We start from the raw sequence: 18,156 nt of genomic DNA, 5'->3' as shown, positions 1-18,156 counted from the left end.
ATCGCAATGAGAAAACTGCCTCCTGCAAGTTCTCCGACCTCCACAAGTGTGGCCCGGCACACATACGCACATAAATAAATACACTTAAAAAGACCTATCACAAGTATTATAAGTACCCAAGTCAAGACTACATCAATATAAAAAGATTTTTCAGGCGATCTGCTAAGCTTTTGAAAAATTAATGTCCCCCATTGGTGTTGGGGTATCATTTGAGAAACGATGTTGAAAACATTAGTGGATGAAAAGCTGTATTAATACTCTGGAGGCTGAAGGAGGAAGAGGAGGATAAGTTGAAGTCGCCTAGAAAACACATCGAGAGATCCGGTCTTTTACAAGAAACAGAGAGGCTAGGAATGTAGAAAGAAAAAGAAAAGATTTGTTGAAGTACGGAGGAGCCAGGTAAGATTAGACAGGATTCAAGGCAGTTAAACCTGGTTATTGTTTACAGTCTTAGGTTATTGTTGCCTTTAATGGGGACTGGATTGGGATGGGTGACGAACGGAAGAGACCAGGCCCTCGACTACCTGCACACCAGGCAAGCGCTCCACCAACTCCGCTAGATCTCACGTAAATCGGTATCTTCCTTCCTTCCTTCCTTCTTTCCTTCCTTCCTTCCTTCCTTCCTTCCTTCCTTCCTTCCTTCCTTCCTTCCTTCCTTCCATTGGCGAGGCCAGTTTGTGTGTGTGTGTGTGTGTGTGTGTGTGTGTGTGTGTGCGTGTGGAAAATATGATTATTATAACTACAGACCATCAAACTGGGTGCAGCTTGTTCTGAAGCCTTGCAGACAGAATCTGGCAACACTTTGGGAAAGTACTACTTTAGTTTCTCAAAGACTCAAGGAGCCCTCCGGCTCTTCCAGTGGGCTCAGCCTCAGATATTCCGAGTTCTTTGAAAAATTATGAGTTACAGGTGTTTATATTTTTGGAGCCTTTTCTTTCGGGCTTCTCAGCCTCAGTGTAAATAAGCAACCCTACCAACAAGGATTACTTTTTATAGAGGCAACAATTACATCCGCTGAATCTTTTTTTTTTATTCATTCATTTTCCTCTTTACATCTTTCAACTAGACCTTTTAACTCTTTTCTAGACCCCCAACGTCAAAAGGGAAACAAACACTACGAGATTCTGTTTCTCTGCGGCCGCACTGCCTTGAGAACGGAGGAAGTGAGTCCCTAGCGGGGATCCGTCCTCCCGTCCTGGCGTTTTACCCGCAGGAAGATGGCGGCGGTCTCAATGTCAGCGGCGCTGAGACAGGCGTTGTTGGGTAGAAGGGCAGTGGCTACAGCTGCAGTTTCCATCTCTAGAGTTCCATCCAGGTAACATAATCACCAGCCTTGTCGGACTCTCTATTCGGGATTCCCAGGCCCCTCCGCTTTGACGGAGGTCGGGCCGGCTGGGCCCTGGAGGCGGCCTTGGAGGGCGTCCTCCGCTGACCCTTACCCGGGGCTCCAGCCGGGCGCCTGCGGGGCCTCGGGTTCCCGGGAGCCCTGGGTCTGCACCGCGGGGGAGGGTCTGAGCAGAGGACCCGTGAAGGGGATCTTGGCTCCTGGGCAGGGAGGCGTCTGGGCGACTTGTCCCCGAAGGTCCTGCATCCCTTCCTATGCGTCACCTGTTTGCTCCACTCCAGCCTGGAAGGTTAAATCCCTGCCTCCCTTCCCCTGGCTTTGGTTAATATCGACCGAGCTTCTAAACAGAAAGGTTGTTTTATTCATCATTCTGCTTAAGAGGAAAACTTCGTAGGGATGCGGGGTTAAAAGTAGTAGTTGCTGGAAGGTGATAGCATACCTCCTTTCTCTCTGTGGTGGGAATGGAATCCCTGGCTGTGCGTTTCAGGCGTGCGCTCCACTGAGGAGCTGCGGCCTCAGGCAGCAAGGTGATTTTTATTTTTATTTATTTTGCTTGTCTGTTTGTCTGGGACAGAATCACACTATGTAGCCCTACCTGGCCTGGAACTCAGATCTGCCTGCCAGCGAGATAGTTCTAAAAAGGTGGATGGAAGTGCAGAAGGTTTCTCATCTACATTTTAACTAACCCATTACAATAGTTGAGGGATTGTTATTTTGTTATCTTGAGTCATTTTCGTGGTAACCTCCCCCCACCTCACAGTGTTACTTTATTTTGCATATTTCTGTTTTCATGAATTTATTATTAGCATGTATATACACATACACGCATTTAAATCTATGAGATACTTTGTTTTATCTCTTCTTTCGAAGTTTGAGCCTGTAAAGCATGGCCTTGTATTGACAGCTGCATGCTATGGAGATTATGTTTACATTGAAGAAGGAAGACTGTGTAACGGGAGGGAAGAACGTGGTAGTTTAAAAAACAAAAAAATGAAAAAGTCAGGCACAGTTGAACACGCTTTTAAAGCCAGCACTGGGGAGCCAGAGGCAGTTGGATTTCTGTGAGTTCCAGGCCAGCCTGGGCCACAAAGAGAGTTCCAAGACAACCAGGGCTATGTAGAGAGACCCTGTCTCAAACCAAACCATTAAATTTCTTTAAAAAAGAAACAGGGAGACAGGGTCTATCAAAATGCTAATTTAGTACAGGGAATACAGAGTTAAAATGAGCTGATTAGAACTTTTGGAGGTAATTTTTTTGACAGTTTTAAGTGGTGGTTGTTTTGTGGGAAAAAACAGGTTGCCATTACTAAGATCAGGGGATCTGCAAAAGGGTTCTGGGACTGGGGATGTAGATGGGTTGGTACAGAGGGTGCCTAACATTTATGAGGTACTGGGTTCAGCTTCCAGTGCCGAATAAACCCTTTCTTGGGGCACATAAACGGTAATCCCAGCACTCCAGAGTTGCAAGAAGGGTTGCGGGGGAGGCATTTCTGTAGGCAGGAGCAGAGCAGTACCATCTCTGTAATACTAGTAAAAGATACATTTGTAATTAAGTGCTTTACATATGAAGAGCTTAAGAAATACAAAGTAGTTCTCTAAGATAAAATATTCCAGTGGTTAATTTAAGGCTAGTTTAGTTCTTTTCCACTTAAACATTATTAGGACTAATTTACATATCCTAGTAATAATGTATTATAGGACTAGAGCTGAAAACAAATTTAAGGGACCAGTAATGTATTTGTCAAGAATTATGGTAATTGAAGTTAAGATAATACTGCATTTTACAAACAGATAGCTATTACTACACATCGAAACTTAACATTTTCTGCTTGTAAATACGTTACTAGAGATTTGAATATATCATATATAAGTCATACAGGATGATCTTTGTTTCATATTTTAAAAAAAATTTAAAACCCAGGGAAAATAATTACGACTTCATGCTACCACATTTTTTTTTAACTTTTATGATGTGCATCTTACTTGAGACAATTATGTTTTCCTTTGCTTGTTTGTATGGAAACTTCCTACAGTATGTGTTGAGAATAATGAGTTTAAAATATTGAGTAGAAAGAGATCCAACCCATCTGGGAAATATCAATGGAAATCTCTTTTATAAATGTTTTGTAATCCTTTAGGAAATTGCAGAGGCACAGTACTTCAGGGGCAGTAAGGGAGATTCGGGTCAATAAGGTGAATGGTAGAGAGCAGCCAGGAACCAGTGGTCAGTGATTGAAGGAATCAGTTACCTATTACATTAACATCCGAATTCAATTATTATGCCATTGCAGAGAAAAAAAACCAGCAGGTGAAAAAGATAAAGTGAAACCACAGTCATGTGTTCTGACAGGACTAGTGTTGGCAGCCTACCTATTAAGCTTGTGTTCGGTGAGCTGCCATTTCCTTGCCTGAAGAGGGTAAAATTATGATTAGTCATCCATTCTTACCCCTGCTATCCTTAACTATCCTGAGAGGTTTTCCAGCACACATTCTACCCATTTAGGATATGAATCTACCAACAGATAAGTTGGTTTTCTGTTTCAAAATAGCAACACTTGCTACTTAAGATATTTGTTGTATCATTAGGTTTCCTTCATTTTAATATGATTGTGTATGTTTGTACCCCCTACCCGCATATCACTTCTCACATTTAGATTAGATCTTGTGTTTTTCTAAGACATAGCTGTTTAGTATAACAATCCACAGAGGGTGCTAATTAGTCTCTATGATGAAGATTAGGTGTATGAGACTTTTTTGAAGTCTGTTTTGTGCTCCCAATCTCTGTATTTATTTTGTAGCCTCCTTCCCACTATGAAGTTGAGCCTGTAGAGACCTCCAGTGAGAAAGTGGTCCTAAGATTGACATCAGTTCTGTGTTTATTTCCTTTTCTTCATGGGAAAGGAAAGTCTAAGTTGGTAGACAGATATTCAAGATCAGTAGGTTGGCTTCTAGTTCATTAAATATTTTTGTTTACATTTATTTGTTTTGTATATGTGTGTTTGTATATTTATATGAATAAATAGGTCTTAAGAGACATCAATGCGAGCCAGATAGGCACTAGCCTACATAAATGAGAATTAAAAAATATCTACAATATGTATTATTATTATTTTTTTTAGAATTATTTGTAGTGGTCTGTGCTTAGGATATTCACCTTGAACTCTTTTAATTTCTGTGTTAAGATTGTTTTACGAATGAGTTTGTACTTAACACATTATGACAAGTGTCCTGGCTCCAGTTTTATTTAAAAATTAAAAATGGGAGTGGAAATGAGTGATTTGAGAAGGGTACTTTCTGAAATGTGAGGACTTCTTTGGGATGACTTCATATGAAGCTTTTAACCATATGAGGCATAATGGGAAAAGATGGAGCCTCTTGGTTCCTGAGTAACATCAGCTAGAATAGATTTAGAGATGAGGTGAAGATAGAATTCTGACAGATTGTGCCCAATCCAAATGATTTCAAATGGAGAAGCTTATAAAATTTGTTATCCCTTTTATCATTTTTGTAGTGAGCACAAATTCAGCATAGCTAACTTATCTAACTTCCTGTGATTCATTCAGCCGGTGTGTCAACGATTCCCTTATATTGTGTCTTGTGTTTCCAATAGAATAATTTTAATCCAGCAACATGGCTGATCTCATCGTATCCAAAGATGATCTAGGTGTGTGTGATGCGGCTGGAATGCAGATGTACCCTTAGTTCATACCTTTAAACCCAAATGGTGATGGTAAAGTAGTTTGTATAAAGAAGCACCCATGTTTGAAAGTGATGTCTAATTGAGAGGCAGACAAAGTGATGAATCAGAGAAATATTGGACAGTATAGGATATGTCTGACTGTCATGAGAACAGGGAAAAAAGGTGACAGAGCATTGGAGAGATGGGGTGGAGGGAGGAAAGGGGAGAGAAAAGGGAGGTGAGGAGAGGTAGGCAGAGGAGGGGAAAGAAGAGGAGGCAGTTTTACTGTGAAGTTTTACAGAGACAGATTGCAGAGAGAGAGAACAAGATAGAAGCAGAAGACAGAATGAGCCAGAGAATGAGAAGGAGCCAGATTAGAACATATTGCTAGAGTTATTTTGAATCTAAGAACAATTCAGTAAGAAGTGAGAGAAGCCAGTTTGGATCAGTCAGCTTGGAGAAAAGTTTGAGGCAGAACAACTGAGTTGAACCAGCCAGCAAGAGTTCAGAAAGAACTCAAAAGGGTGCACTTATTTAGCAGTAAGTCTCAGAGGTTGTAAGGACACAGCAGAGGCCTAGCTTAGATTCTTCTGGAGGGTAGAGGCTTCCAAGACTAGGCCTAGGTTAGCAGACAAGTAGTAAGCCTCAGAGACGACAATTACATCAGGAGAATAAAAGTTGCTTTTACAGTTTCCTTCAGTACCCTGTGAATTAGGATGTCCTCATTCTTGTTTTTTTAGGTGAGGAGACAGGTGCAAAAGGAAATTTAAGACTTAAGTTCTCCTTGGTAGAGGATAGTTTGACTTATTCAGACACATAGTTTGAACTGTGCACGGAAGCACATTAAACACCCAAAAATAAATATAAAAAGTAAATATAAATAAGAATAAAATCTTGCATTCTTTTAAGGTTGAAAGAATATTAATACCTGAGTTCTTATAGCTCTTTTTAGTTGCATAGCCTGAAGATTCTTAAAAGAATCTGTTATTACTGAATTATACAGTAGTGACTTTTTTTTTTTTTTTTTTCAGCTGCTTTCATCTAACTATTTGAATATTTTTTTTTGTAAACTATTCTGTAAGGACAAGGGGACAATTCAGAATTCCTGTTTCAGGTTCTTTCTGTCTGTTGAGTGTTTTGATAGTTAAATGTAGCCTTAAGTTATTTAGAATTAATTAACTAATTGTAATCTTTTCTTCTTGCCTGCATTCTCTAGACTTACTTAAAAAATAGGATCACCTTCTCTAATTTAGTGTTTTGCTTTTTAAATATCAGTGGTTCATCATACTCACTGTTTACATGCATCTGATGTGTTCAGGTACTTTGGCCACAATTTATTGCTTCAGTAAATGTAGCTTTAGGCCTAGGCTTAGCTTTGGAGATTCTGAAAGGAGGGTAGGGCTGAAAACTCCTGATTTTTTTTCCTCTAGTTTTAATAAGTTTTATCTTCAAAGACATAAAAAATATGGCTTTCTTTGGGAGAGGAATAAGGGAGATTTCCAGAAACAATTATTCATTTATATTATTATTCATTTATATACTAATCAGAGGCGTGGGTAGGGGGTGGGTTAGAGGCACAGGAGGCATTTTGGTAATTTTGGAGAAAGCAGGCCATGTTACTCCTCTCTAGAGACTCTTGTTCTTCATTTTGGAAGAGCTCAGGTTTAATATAGTACAGCTGTTGCACTCTGCCCTTCAGAGTTTAAGAAGAAAGTGTCTTATCCTTTATAATGGAAATGTGCTTTTTAAGGAGGTGATCTTTGGCTGGACATAATTTTTAAAGAAAGTTCCTTGCTTCTCTAGAGTTCTTTTGTTTCAGGGCTCTCCTAGAATTGTTTAAGCTGAGGGAAGTGATCTCTCCAGTACAGATATGATTGCTTTTATAGTGTGTTTTGCTGTGTCCTTAACAAAGGCAGGTGAAGAATTATTTCTTGGTGTTTTCTAGGGCTCAAAAATATGTTCTTTGCTTCATTTGGCCACTTCATACACAAGTAAAAGGACCCTGCTTGACAAAAGATCTGTTCTAGATGACTGTTCAGCAAGCCATATGCTTCTCCTAAAAATGTCACTCTGTCTTGATGAGTTTTAAAGTAAATGCAGATGTTTTCATTCTTTTGAGGACCACCACTTTTTGAATGGAAAGAGCACTTCTTTTCAAGGGATTTCCTCATTGTACAAAAAGATATTTGAAGGAAATTAATACCTTTGTTTTAATAGTTTGAAATTCATTTTAATATCCTTATTTTTTGCAATCTTTTGAGAAATAAAATACATTCCATAATATAGCATTGGTTAAGATCTTGTATTTATTGAACCTTTTAAAAATATGAAGCTTAAAATACTTGGAGGTACTTTTGGGTAGTGAGAAAAGTGTTAGGTTTTAACTTCAAGAGTGGCTTCTCCCGTCATAGGTTAACTTTAGAAGTATAGTTCATTGAGTTGGAAGAAATTCTAGGATTATCAGCCTCTTTCCTTTACTTACTGTAAGATCTCTGGAACCTCTGCTGAAGATCTGAGTTTCTAGTAGCTCTAGAAAACAGTTTCCTTTGCTGTGACAAAGTGCCCTCTAGAAATACCAAGGGGAAAAGGCCTATTGTGCGTAATTGTTTCAGTTCAAGATGTGCTTCCTCCATTTCCAAAGAGGCAAAATAACATGGCAGCAGAAGAGTGTGGCAGGGCAGTGTTGCTCATCTCATGGCAGACAGGACTCTCAGAGAGCAAGGGGTCCTAGCTAGTTCCAGTCTCTGAGGGTATCTGCCTCTTCCAGGTAACCTTACCTCCAAAGTTACCAGCACTTTCCAAAGTAGTGCCATTAGCTGGAAACCAAGCCCTCAAGACATGAAGGGTGTGGGAGACGTTTCATATTCAAATCATAATGCACACACTATTCATTTATACTTCTTGATAAGTGATATTTCTTTGTGCTCTGTGGAGTCATTTCCCCTGTAGACTTGTCATCCCTTCCCATAACTAGGCTTAGCATCAGCTTGTTTATTCTATTAAAATGGCCAGATTTCTTAATGCTTTCTTGTCTCTTTGTACTCCTTTGGATGTTGTAATGGTTAATTTTGATTTTCAGCTTGATTGGATTAAGAATTCATAGGTGATTAGTAAAGCACACTTACAGGTGTGGCTGTGAAGGTGATAGTCCTGCGTGATTAGAGCATAAGAACTGTCATGATGAATGGATTAATTCTTAGGTGGATTCATATTATCAGTGCATAATTAGGAGGGATGCAAAGGAGGCATGGTCTTTAGGGGAAGTAAGTCATGTGGATATGTCCGTGGGTCTGTATCTTACCTGCTACCTTTCTGTACTGCCCTTTTCTCTGCTTCCTGGAGTGCCATGAATGAAGTGAACAGTTTCCCTGCCACATATTTTGCGCAACCTCATGGGGCCACATGACTTAATAACTTTGAAAGGTGGCTTAAAGCAACAATTCCTCCTTTTTACCTGTTCTCAGTCACAGCTATGCAAAAGTAATAACAGTAGATATTTTTTATTTTGTCAGTGCTTGTGTTTGAACTATGTATTATAGTTTTGATTACATTTGATTTTTCAGTGACCAAATCCATCCTTCCCCCTTCCCTCCCTCTCTCCCTTCCTCCTTCCTTCCTTCCTTCCTTCCGTCTTCCTTCCTAAGAAAGCAGGTTTATTTTGTAGTAGTACACTGCAAAGGGCAGCAAGCTGGGCAATAATGAGAGAGCTTCCTGCAGTCTTATTCATTTTTATTTCTTTTTCCATTTATTTTTACTTTATGTCTATGAAGTGTTTTGGCTTTGTATATATATGTGTACCAAGTATTCATGCCTGGTGCCCACAGAGGCCAGAGAGGGAGTTGGGTCTCATAGACTATTGTCAGTTGCCTTTTGGGTGCTAGAAACTGAATCTGAGTCCTCCACAAGAGAAACAAAAGTGTTTTTTTTAGCACTGAACCAATTCTCTAGCAAACTCTTTTTATTCTTTAATAGTACTTTCCACAAAATAAAAGTTCTTACAAGTTTACTAGGTTTTTCCCCTGTGCAGGCTAGTCTTATGACAACTTGACATACAAACTAGAGTTATCTGAATGGACAGAACCTTAATTTAGAAAATGCCTCCATAAGATCTAGCTGTCAGGCATTTTTTCAATTAGTTATTGATGGGGGAGGTCCCAGCCCATTGTGTGTGGGGCCATCCCTGGGCTGGTGGTCCTGGGTTCTATAAGAAAGCAGGCTGAGCAGGCCAGTAAGCAGCACCCCTCCATGGCCTCTGCATCGGCTCCTGCCTCCAGGTTCCTGCTCTGTTTGAGTTTCTGTCCTGACTTCCTTAGTGATCAACAGTGCTGTGGAAGTGTAAGTCTGCTCAACCCTTCCCTCCCCAGCTTACTTTTTGGTCATGGAGCTTTGTCGCGGCAATAGAAACACTAACCAGGGTACCCCCTGTGTAGATTGTGTGTCTGCTGTATCTGAGAGCTCCTTTCTTACTCACTGGTCCCTTTTCTGTATTTCTAGTTTTGAAGTTTTATGTTTCACTTTTAAAGGGAGCGAATCCAGTGTCTTTGCATGCTAGAAGCACTGCATGCTAGAAGCTCTTAGTGAGCTACCTACCCAGGCCTAGTTTCCTTTCTTTGACCCCTCTTTGGTTAGACTTGTATTAAGATGATGCTAAAAGGAAAAGAGCTGGGTATTGCTTCTCTTCCTTTTCTTTTGAATTACTGTAATTTTATTTCACAAATTTATATATGCTATATATTATTTTGTTTAAAACGCCTTTTAAATTTTTTTGAGCATTTCATACCTGAGTACTGTACTTACATCATTTCTATCTCTCTTTAAAACATCTTATTTCCCCCAAGACTTGCTTTTTTGATCTGTGGATTACTTGAAGTGTTTTTGTTGGGCTGAGGATGAAGCTTACTGGTGGAGGATTGTTTGCCAGTTGTGTCAGTCCCTGGCGTCTACCACCAGCACTGCAAAGCAATTAAAGTAGAAATGCCTGCTTGATTTCCAAATATTATTTTGCTATTTTCTGAAAATCCAGCTCCCTAGAACTTCCTTATTCAGTGTCCATCCTGAAACTTGTGGCTTTGCTGGCCTGGCTTTGTAGTCCACTCCCACAGGTGCACCAGAATCAGCCAGGAGCTCAGGGACCTAAGCTAAAAGCAGTGGCTGTTGCATAATCCCACCCTCTGTGAACCATCACTCCAGTGAATGGAGAGAAAGAACTTTTTACCCCGTCTTACAAATATCCATTCTTATCCTCTGGTGTGGTTTTGGGATTATCTAAAATTAGTACCAGGTATATGAAAGAGAAGGTAAATACTGGCTTCAACAATCTCTGAGCATTACTTTTCCTTTTTGTTTCTTGGAGCAAATTACTACAGAAGTTGTCAGATATGATAAGCACAGGCTTGGAGCACTGGGAGTCGGCAGGAGAAGTTGGGAGTCGGCAGGAGGAGTTAAGGTAGATTGACAATGGTTAAATGATGCTCCCAGGTCTGGTGCTGTTCCTGTTCTGCCTGCTCTGTGCATCCTGTCCAGATTACTATTACTACTATTATCACATTCAGTGGGAGTGTGTTTATTAGATGTTGCCTAGGACCAGCCATCCTGGATGAATTATCTTAAAAGCTAATTACAATATTTATTGCGTTTTTGCATATCTGGATGGACTTTAAATGATCTGAATTGACTTGAAAGGCCTTCATAACTTCAGATTCTTAACTAGTTATTTCTCAACTCTCGTGGGCAGATAGGAGAAGTTCACATGCCAGACAGAGTCTAGAAAATGAAGCAGACAAAGTATTTCAGGGTATATGCTCAGATCTTTCTGGAGCTGGAGTTACAGGCAGTTGTGAACCACCTGACCTAGGTGCTGGTGAGTGAACCTGGGTCCTTTGGAGAGCAAGCAGTAAGAGCTTTTAACCACTGAGCCATCTCTCTAGCCTTACCTTCTTTTTAAAAAATTTTTTCGAGACAGGGTTTCTCTCTGTAGCCTTGGCTGTCCTGGATTTGCTTTGTAGTCCCAGGCTGACCTTAAACTCACAGTTATCCTCCTGTCTCTGACTCCCTGAATGCTGGGATTACAGGCTGTGCCACCACACCTGGCTCTTTTTTTTTTTTTTTTAATAAAGACCTACTGCCCATGCCAGCCTTGACTTCCTAATTTATCTGCCTCCACACACCCAGTGTTGGGGTTAGAGGTGTTTGCCGCAATATCCAGCTGTGCTTTGTACGTTTTTAAAGGGATGTTATTACTGATTTGTGCTTACATAAACGCTGCCATGCACTTGGCCACAGAATGCATGCAGTCAGTGGTCAGTTCTCCTCCTTGCTCCTTATTGAACAAGGAATCTGTTGAAGAACAGACTTCTGTTGCTGTCTTTCATACCCTAGGCTAGCTAGCCCTCTAGCTTTTGGGAAATTCTTCTGTCTTCCCTCTAATTTCGCCCCAGGCGGTCTGGGATTAGTGATATATGCCACTACTTGTGTGCTTTTTATTTTTGATTGTTTGTGTGTGTTTTATTTATTTGTTTTTGAGACAGTGTCTCATTATATTGCCCTGACTGGCCTGGAGTTCAGAGATTTGCCTGCCTCTTGTTCCCGAGTGCTGGAATTAAAGGCACACACTACCATACTAGATTTCCAAATGTGTGGTTTTGTTTTGTTTTTATTGTGTGTTTGTTTGTTTGTTTTATTTTAAGACAAACTGACAAGTTTTTTTGTTATTTATTTATTTGTTTACCTTTATTTTATGGGCATTGGTGTTTTGCCTGCGTGTATGTCTATTTGAGAGTGTTAGATCTTGGAGTTACAGATAGTTGTGAGCTACCCTGTTGGTGCTGGGATTTGAACACAGGTACTCTGGAAGAGCATTCAGTGCCCTTAACTGATAAATTATCCCTCTAGCCCTGTGCTCTGACAAGTTTTATTAAAGAAAAGCTTCATTGGTTTAGTTTTCACCAGTCTGTTCTGGCATGCTTCTAATGATATCATGATCACTTGAGTCGATGATAGCCAGTATATGTACTTTGTAGGATTTTCCAGATGCCAGGCCTCTTTTAATATCATTGCCAATATAGGGATGGACTCCAGTTTGGGCCTACATACCATAGTATTCTGTTTGGATTTTCTTAGAGCTGGGCAGTGTTGGTAAGGATAGCCGATTTGCATTGCCCTGATTCATTATCTCCTAGTCTGCTTGAATACCAGTATATACTTTTCACTCTTCCTAACAATGGTACCTCCAGAGGGTTTTTCATCTTTCTGCTCACATCTTTTTGCTTTAGGTGCAGAACAGCATCCAACCAATAGCAGCTGCCAAGAAGGCTAAGAAATAAGTCAAATGTGTTCTTTTTACAGTGGATTAGGGGAATTGAACTCAGGTTATCAGGTTTGTGCAGGAAGGCAGTTTTACTGTTGAGCCATCTCTTTGGCCCCAGCTATGTCTTTAAAATGCTTTAAATGTTATGTATACTTATGTATATTAGGAAGTATAATAGCAAATGAATTCTTACGACTCACTGTCCAGTTTAAGGACTGCGACATGTGAGCTGGTGAGATGACTAAGTGGGTAAATACTCGTGATGCATGGGCCTGACAGCTGAGGTTGGTCCCTGGAACCCACCCTCAGCACTTTTTGCTCGCAGAGCTCCTGTTCCTCCTCAGGTAGCAATTTAGGTACCTCTGCTTAAACCCTCAAGGGTAGAAAAAGTGCTAGTCCGTGTGTATTTGGGCTCCTACTGGCATGGCCCAGTGTCTAACATAGGCTGCATGTTCCCATCTGAGGGCTTTATGTTAGGTGCCTTTTAGTCTAAGATATTTGCAAAACCTTTTAAGAAATATTTGTATATTTCTTAAAATACATGAGAGATCTTGGGACTAGGACCCAGTCTAATTCAAAACTCACTTTGTTTCCTATACACATAACTATTATAGTGTAGAACTTTACATTCGTGATCTCCTGCTAGTATCTAAGTAGTTTCAAATTTGGGGAGCATTTTGAAATTCAGAGGATTGAATTAGAGATTCCCTGTACCTCTCTGTGATAGTCTGCTTACTTGTCTGTATCCCTCGAGACTTAAGTCACTGGTAACTGGAGCTGTTTTGTTACTACTGGTGTGTTTTCAGAGTATACCTGTAGGCCCACTAGATTATGAAATAGTGTGGAAACTTCCAAAATACTGCCCAGTGGTCTTTCCAAGAAGCAGGAGAGCATTTTGGGTACTTTAAAAGTATATTTTTATTTTATTTTATTTTGTGTGCGCCTTTTGCCTGTATACATGTGTGCCTGGTGCCAACAGAGGTTGGAAGAAGGCATCAGAGTCCGTGGAATTGGAGTTACAGTTGTGAGCTGCATGTGGGTGTTGAGAACTAAACCTGGTCCTTTTCAAGAGCAACAAGTGCTCTTAATTGCTGAGCTATCTCTGTGACCCCTATTTTAGTATTCTTATGGAGCTTTGGATTTTAAATATAACCATTATGAAGAATAATACCATAGATTGATGAAAAAGATAAAGTGTTTAATAGTCTACCTTGCCTTTTCTATACTATTGAATAGTCATATTGCAGATTTTATCTTTTCTGTGTTTGAAGACATGCTCTGCTCTGTAGTTCATACAGCTCAGCCTGACCTTGAGCTGGTATGATCCTCCTACCTTTGCCTCTCAAGTCTGGGGTATAGGTATTTGCCACAATGCCCACTAATTGTACACTTAAGATAGTATTTACTAACATGCATTAAGTAGAAACTCTGTCAGAGAGCTTATTGTGTGATTTGGATCTTTTTAAAACCTTTATTAATTACACTTTGTTCACTTTGTATTCCCCCTGTAGCTCCCTCCCTTCTCCCCTCCCAGCCCTACCCTTCCTTACCCTTCTCCACACATGCTCCTCCCAAGTCCACTGATACAGGTCTTTCTCTCCTGATTTGGATTTTTACAGTTTATATTTTACAGGATTTCATGAAAGTGAAAATGTGTTGGAACTGGAGTTTCCAGTAGTGAACTAGTATTTTTTTTTAATGATCAATAGCTGTGTTATATAGACTTAGAACAGAATACTACAAAAATAAATATTTGAGGTCGAACATTTATATATTCTTCTAAATGATATTAAGCCACATAATGTTACCTAGTTGAAGTCGTTCATTTGTATGTATTCTAGCCATACAACCAGTTGAAAAGTAGAGTATCCTTGGACTTGACTATATATGAATTTTATAGGTAACTGTTACATTTTTCTGTGTTAGTTTATTACAAGGAATTTGAAGAGGTGGAGTAAAAAGCATCAATGAACATATCAGGGAAGATAAAAATTTATGGCTTTTCACTTACCATTTCAGCCAAAATGTGGAACTATACATACATTAAAAAATTATGGAGAGTGTTGTCACTGTCTATATGAATATTTTTACTTGTAATAGGTGCTAAGTGTCTGAGTGATCCAGAGAGAAATGATGCTCAGTGTCTGTAAATTGTCTTAGTTTTGGGCATCAGATGCACGGTGAAAACAAAACTACCTGACAGAGCAGTTTGGTTAACAAGTTTTTCCTGACAGTCTCACTGCATCCTACATAGCACTCATGCTCTATAATGTATACTCCCCCTTTGTGCCCAGAAAGCACCTTGTTGTGCTCTGTACTACAGAACATTTCTGTGAGCATTCAGACCTTTGATAGCGAAATTATACATATACATGTGTGTATATACATATGTATATGTATATATTCAGTAACTATAAAAATTTGAAGGCTACTGGGTCTAGCATTTTGCACAAGACATTGTAGATGTTTCAATACATGTTGGATAAGTTGAGTAGGAATTACCATCTCAACATACATTTAAAAAAAAATAGGGTCTTGCTAATTAGTAGCCATGGCTGGTCTTGAACTTGTTATATATATAGCTGGAGATCATCTTGCCTCAGTCTCTCACATGATAGGTGCTACTGTACTTGTCCTTTGGTGTTTATGATCTACAAAGTGCAGCAGGATTTTTGATAAACAGATATATTATTTTAAATTTTAGTATTAACTTACCAGATCTCTCAGATTTCTCTCCAAAACATATTATTTGTCTCAGATTGGTCATTTTATTTTTTGTTTTTGTTTTGGTGAATATATTTTTAAATGATAGAATATTATGAAAAAAATCAGTGGAAAAGTACTGTTTTCATGACTCATTTTCTTGTTGATAAGAATGAATTTGTGGGTGGGTGGTGGTGCCACATACCTTTAATCCCAACACTCAGGAGGCAGAGACAGGTGGATCTCTGAGTTCAAGGCCAGCCTGCTCTGCAGAGTTGAGTTTCAGGACAGCCAGGGTTACACCCAGTCTCAAAAACAAACAACAAAGAATGAATTTATGATTAAAATTAAGGCGCATATACAGTCCTGACAGTGCTTCTTATTAAAAAGTCACTGATTTAGGCTTTTCGTTAAATGGCTTACCGAGGAAGGCAGTGGAGGGTTTAACGACTCCATTCAAGTCTGTTTGTTTTATGGATTGGTTTAGATGAATCTTACTGTGATTATTAAGTATTTCTTAAGTGGCAGGAAGGCCTGTAAAAGTATACATTGAATAACAAGCAAGTGATTTTCTTCATTACATTAACCACTATGAAGTTTTGTGTGTTTGTGTTGTAACTTATTTTTATCTGGTCATTGGTTCTTTGTGCATGTATATTTTGTTGTCTTACATTGCTGAGGCCATAAAGTCTAGATGACCCTGTGCACTTTTTTTGTTTTAAGGTTCTGTTGAATTTTAGGTTTAAATACATATATAGGCCCACCAAGTTTATAGATACCCATTATTTAAAATACACTATATTCCAAAATGGAGCCACTTTGCTGAGTAATATACAATATTTTCAGTGTTTTACATGTTCACCTCTAGCTACATAGTTTATTACTTAGCCTTTGATTTTTTTTTTCAGTATGACCTTAAAAAAATGAATCTATGATTTAGAGTTGGCATGAACTTTAGGGATTAGGCTCAATAAAACATTTAAAACTACCAAAGTATTATCTCTTTTTAAATCTAGCAGCTTTTGTTTCTCAAGCACAGCCATGATAATTATTGCTTATAGTTTTCCTTAGAATGTATCAAGATTTGTTCTAACTTCTTGTTATTTATGTCTCATTTAACCTCAGTGGCTCAGTGAGCTCTCTGCTTCAGGAAAAGCAGATAGGATAATGGCATTTCAGTGACACAAGTGCACACCATTAGTATGGTGTAAGTGGCCTTGTGAAGAGCTGGCTTAGAGGCTCTATGCTGAGACCCTGGTTCAGGAAACTCGGTAGGTAAACCAGTAGTTCAATACAAGGACTGGAAGGATGGAGCACAATGTCTGTTACAAGGTAGAGTTTCCTTCTTTGCTCCAAAGGAGGCTCTAAACATTGGCTGCCTATAGGCTGTGGAGCTTGCTAAGTTGTAAGACTTTGTTTAGCGATACCTAGGTAGTTTTTCTAGCCAGTAATATGTATTTCAAGTATTATTCATTTCAGCCTTGATTTATACCAGTGAAAAGAATGTTTTGGTGTGTTTCAGTGAATAGTATTTGAAGTTCATAGCCATAAATAATTACTTCTGAAGAGGGTAAATATCCATTGTTAGAGTATAGTTTAAAATTAATTTGTGTTAGATGGCACTGTTAATACTGAAGAATTACGTCTTTTCTTTCTTTTCTTTTTTTTTTTTGAGACAGGGTTTTTCTGTGTAGCCTTGGCTGTCCTGGACTTGCCTTGTAGATCAGGCTGGCCTCGAACTCACAGAGATCTGCCTGCCTCTGCCTCCCTGAGTGCTGGGATTACAGGCGTGTGCCACTGCGCCCTGTGAAGGATTATTTCTTAAGCAACAGTTGGACTAGCTTACATTTATGCCAGGTACCAACCACTAAATAAGGGCTTTATGAACATAGTCTCATATAATTCTCACAGCATCCATATGCCATAGGTGAAAATACAGCCAGTGGTGTTCAGCGTAACATTGTGGGTGGGTAATACAGACTTCTATAATGTATAATAAATTTTGTACAGTTCCCTCATATCTCTGTCCCCATTGATTCTAATTTACTACTATTTCTGTCACTTAACTCTCAGGCCATTCTTAGCAGTTTCTTTAAATTATTTTTTTTTATAATTTCTTTATTTATATTGTATGTGCATTGTTGTTTTGACTCCATGTATATCTGTGTGATGGTGATAGAGCCACTGAAACAGTAGTTATAAACAGTTGTGAGCTGCCATGTGGGTCCTGGAAATTTGAACTCCAGTACTCTGGAAGAACAGCCAGTGCTCTTAACCACTGCTCCATCTCTCCAGCCTTCCTGTTTGTTTAAATTCTTAAAAAAAAAATTTTTTTTAAATGTGTATGAGCATTTTGTGTTTTGTGTATGAGTATTACATGTATTCCTGATGCCCACGGCTGCCAGAGAGGCCATCAAATCCCTTGGAACCAGACAGAGTCCCAGATGTTTGTGCACCACTTTATGGGTGTTGAGAGTCAAACTTGAGTCCTCTAGCAGAGCAGCCAGTGTTCCCGAGTCATCTTTAGGAGCGTCTTGATGCTTGGAGTTTGTTTCTACATATTCAAGAAAATATATTCTTATTATTTCCTATTTTTCTGAAGATGAGGCATATAATTCTAATTTTCATTATTTTACTTTTAATTTTGCTGTTATTAAAATTTTAATACACTGAAAAAGTTTCGGTAAAATGAAGCTACAAACACACGGTAGTATTTAAATTTAATAATGTTAATATTTTGCTGCTGTTTCTCCATCCTTCTTCTTTTCATTTTTTCTTTTGAGACAGGGTTTCTCTGTCTAGTCCTGAAACTCACTGTGTATTCCAGGCTGGCCTCAAACTCAATAGAGATCCACTTGTCTCTGCCTTGTGTCCTGGGATTAGAGGAGTGTGCTTCTATACCTCTCTTTCTTATTTTACCCATATATGCATATAGATGAGAAAAAATGTTTATAAAACTAGTGGTGGCAATACAAACTTGTAATTCTAGCTATTAGAAGGATAAAGCATGAAGATTGTAAGCTTGAGGTCAACCAAGCTACATACCCACTTACCAAGACTATATCAAACAAACCAACTCACTCACTCAGCCCACATCTAATATACATTCTTTTTTACCTAAAC

At 39.1% G+C, this 18,156-nt stretch overlaps 1 protein-coding gene across 1 annotated transcript in view; it reads left to right on the top strand.

The window, feature by feature from the left end:
- The first annotated feature begins 1,156 nt into the window (after positions 1-1,156).
- The window catches only part of Ndufs4 (NADH:ubiquinone oxidoreductase subunit S4), a 98,148-nt gene continuing 81,148 nt past the window's right edge, over positions 1,157-18,156 (top strand). The window contains exon 1 of the mRNA XM_060385730.1: positions 1,157-1,315. Coding sequence (XP_060241713.1) covers positions 1,218-1,315 — 98 coding nt within the window. The 5' untranslated portion in view covers positions 1,157-1,217. The remainder of the gene's footprint in view (positions 1,316-18,156) is intronic.

The sequence above is a fragment of the Meriones unguiculatus genome, chromosome 6 (genome assembly GCF_030254825.1).
Source record: "Meriones unguiculatus strain TT.TT164.6M chromosome 6, Bangor_MerUng_6.1, whole genome shotgun sequence".
NCBI classification, from domain to species: Eukaryota; Metazoa; Chordata; class Mammalia; order Rodentia; family Muridae; genus Meriones; species Meriones unguiculatus.
This window is presented reverse-complemented; position numbering and strand designations above follow the sequence as displayed.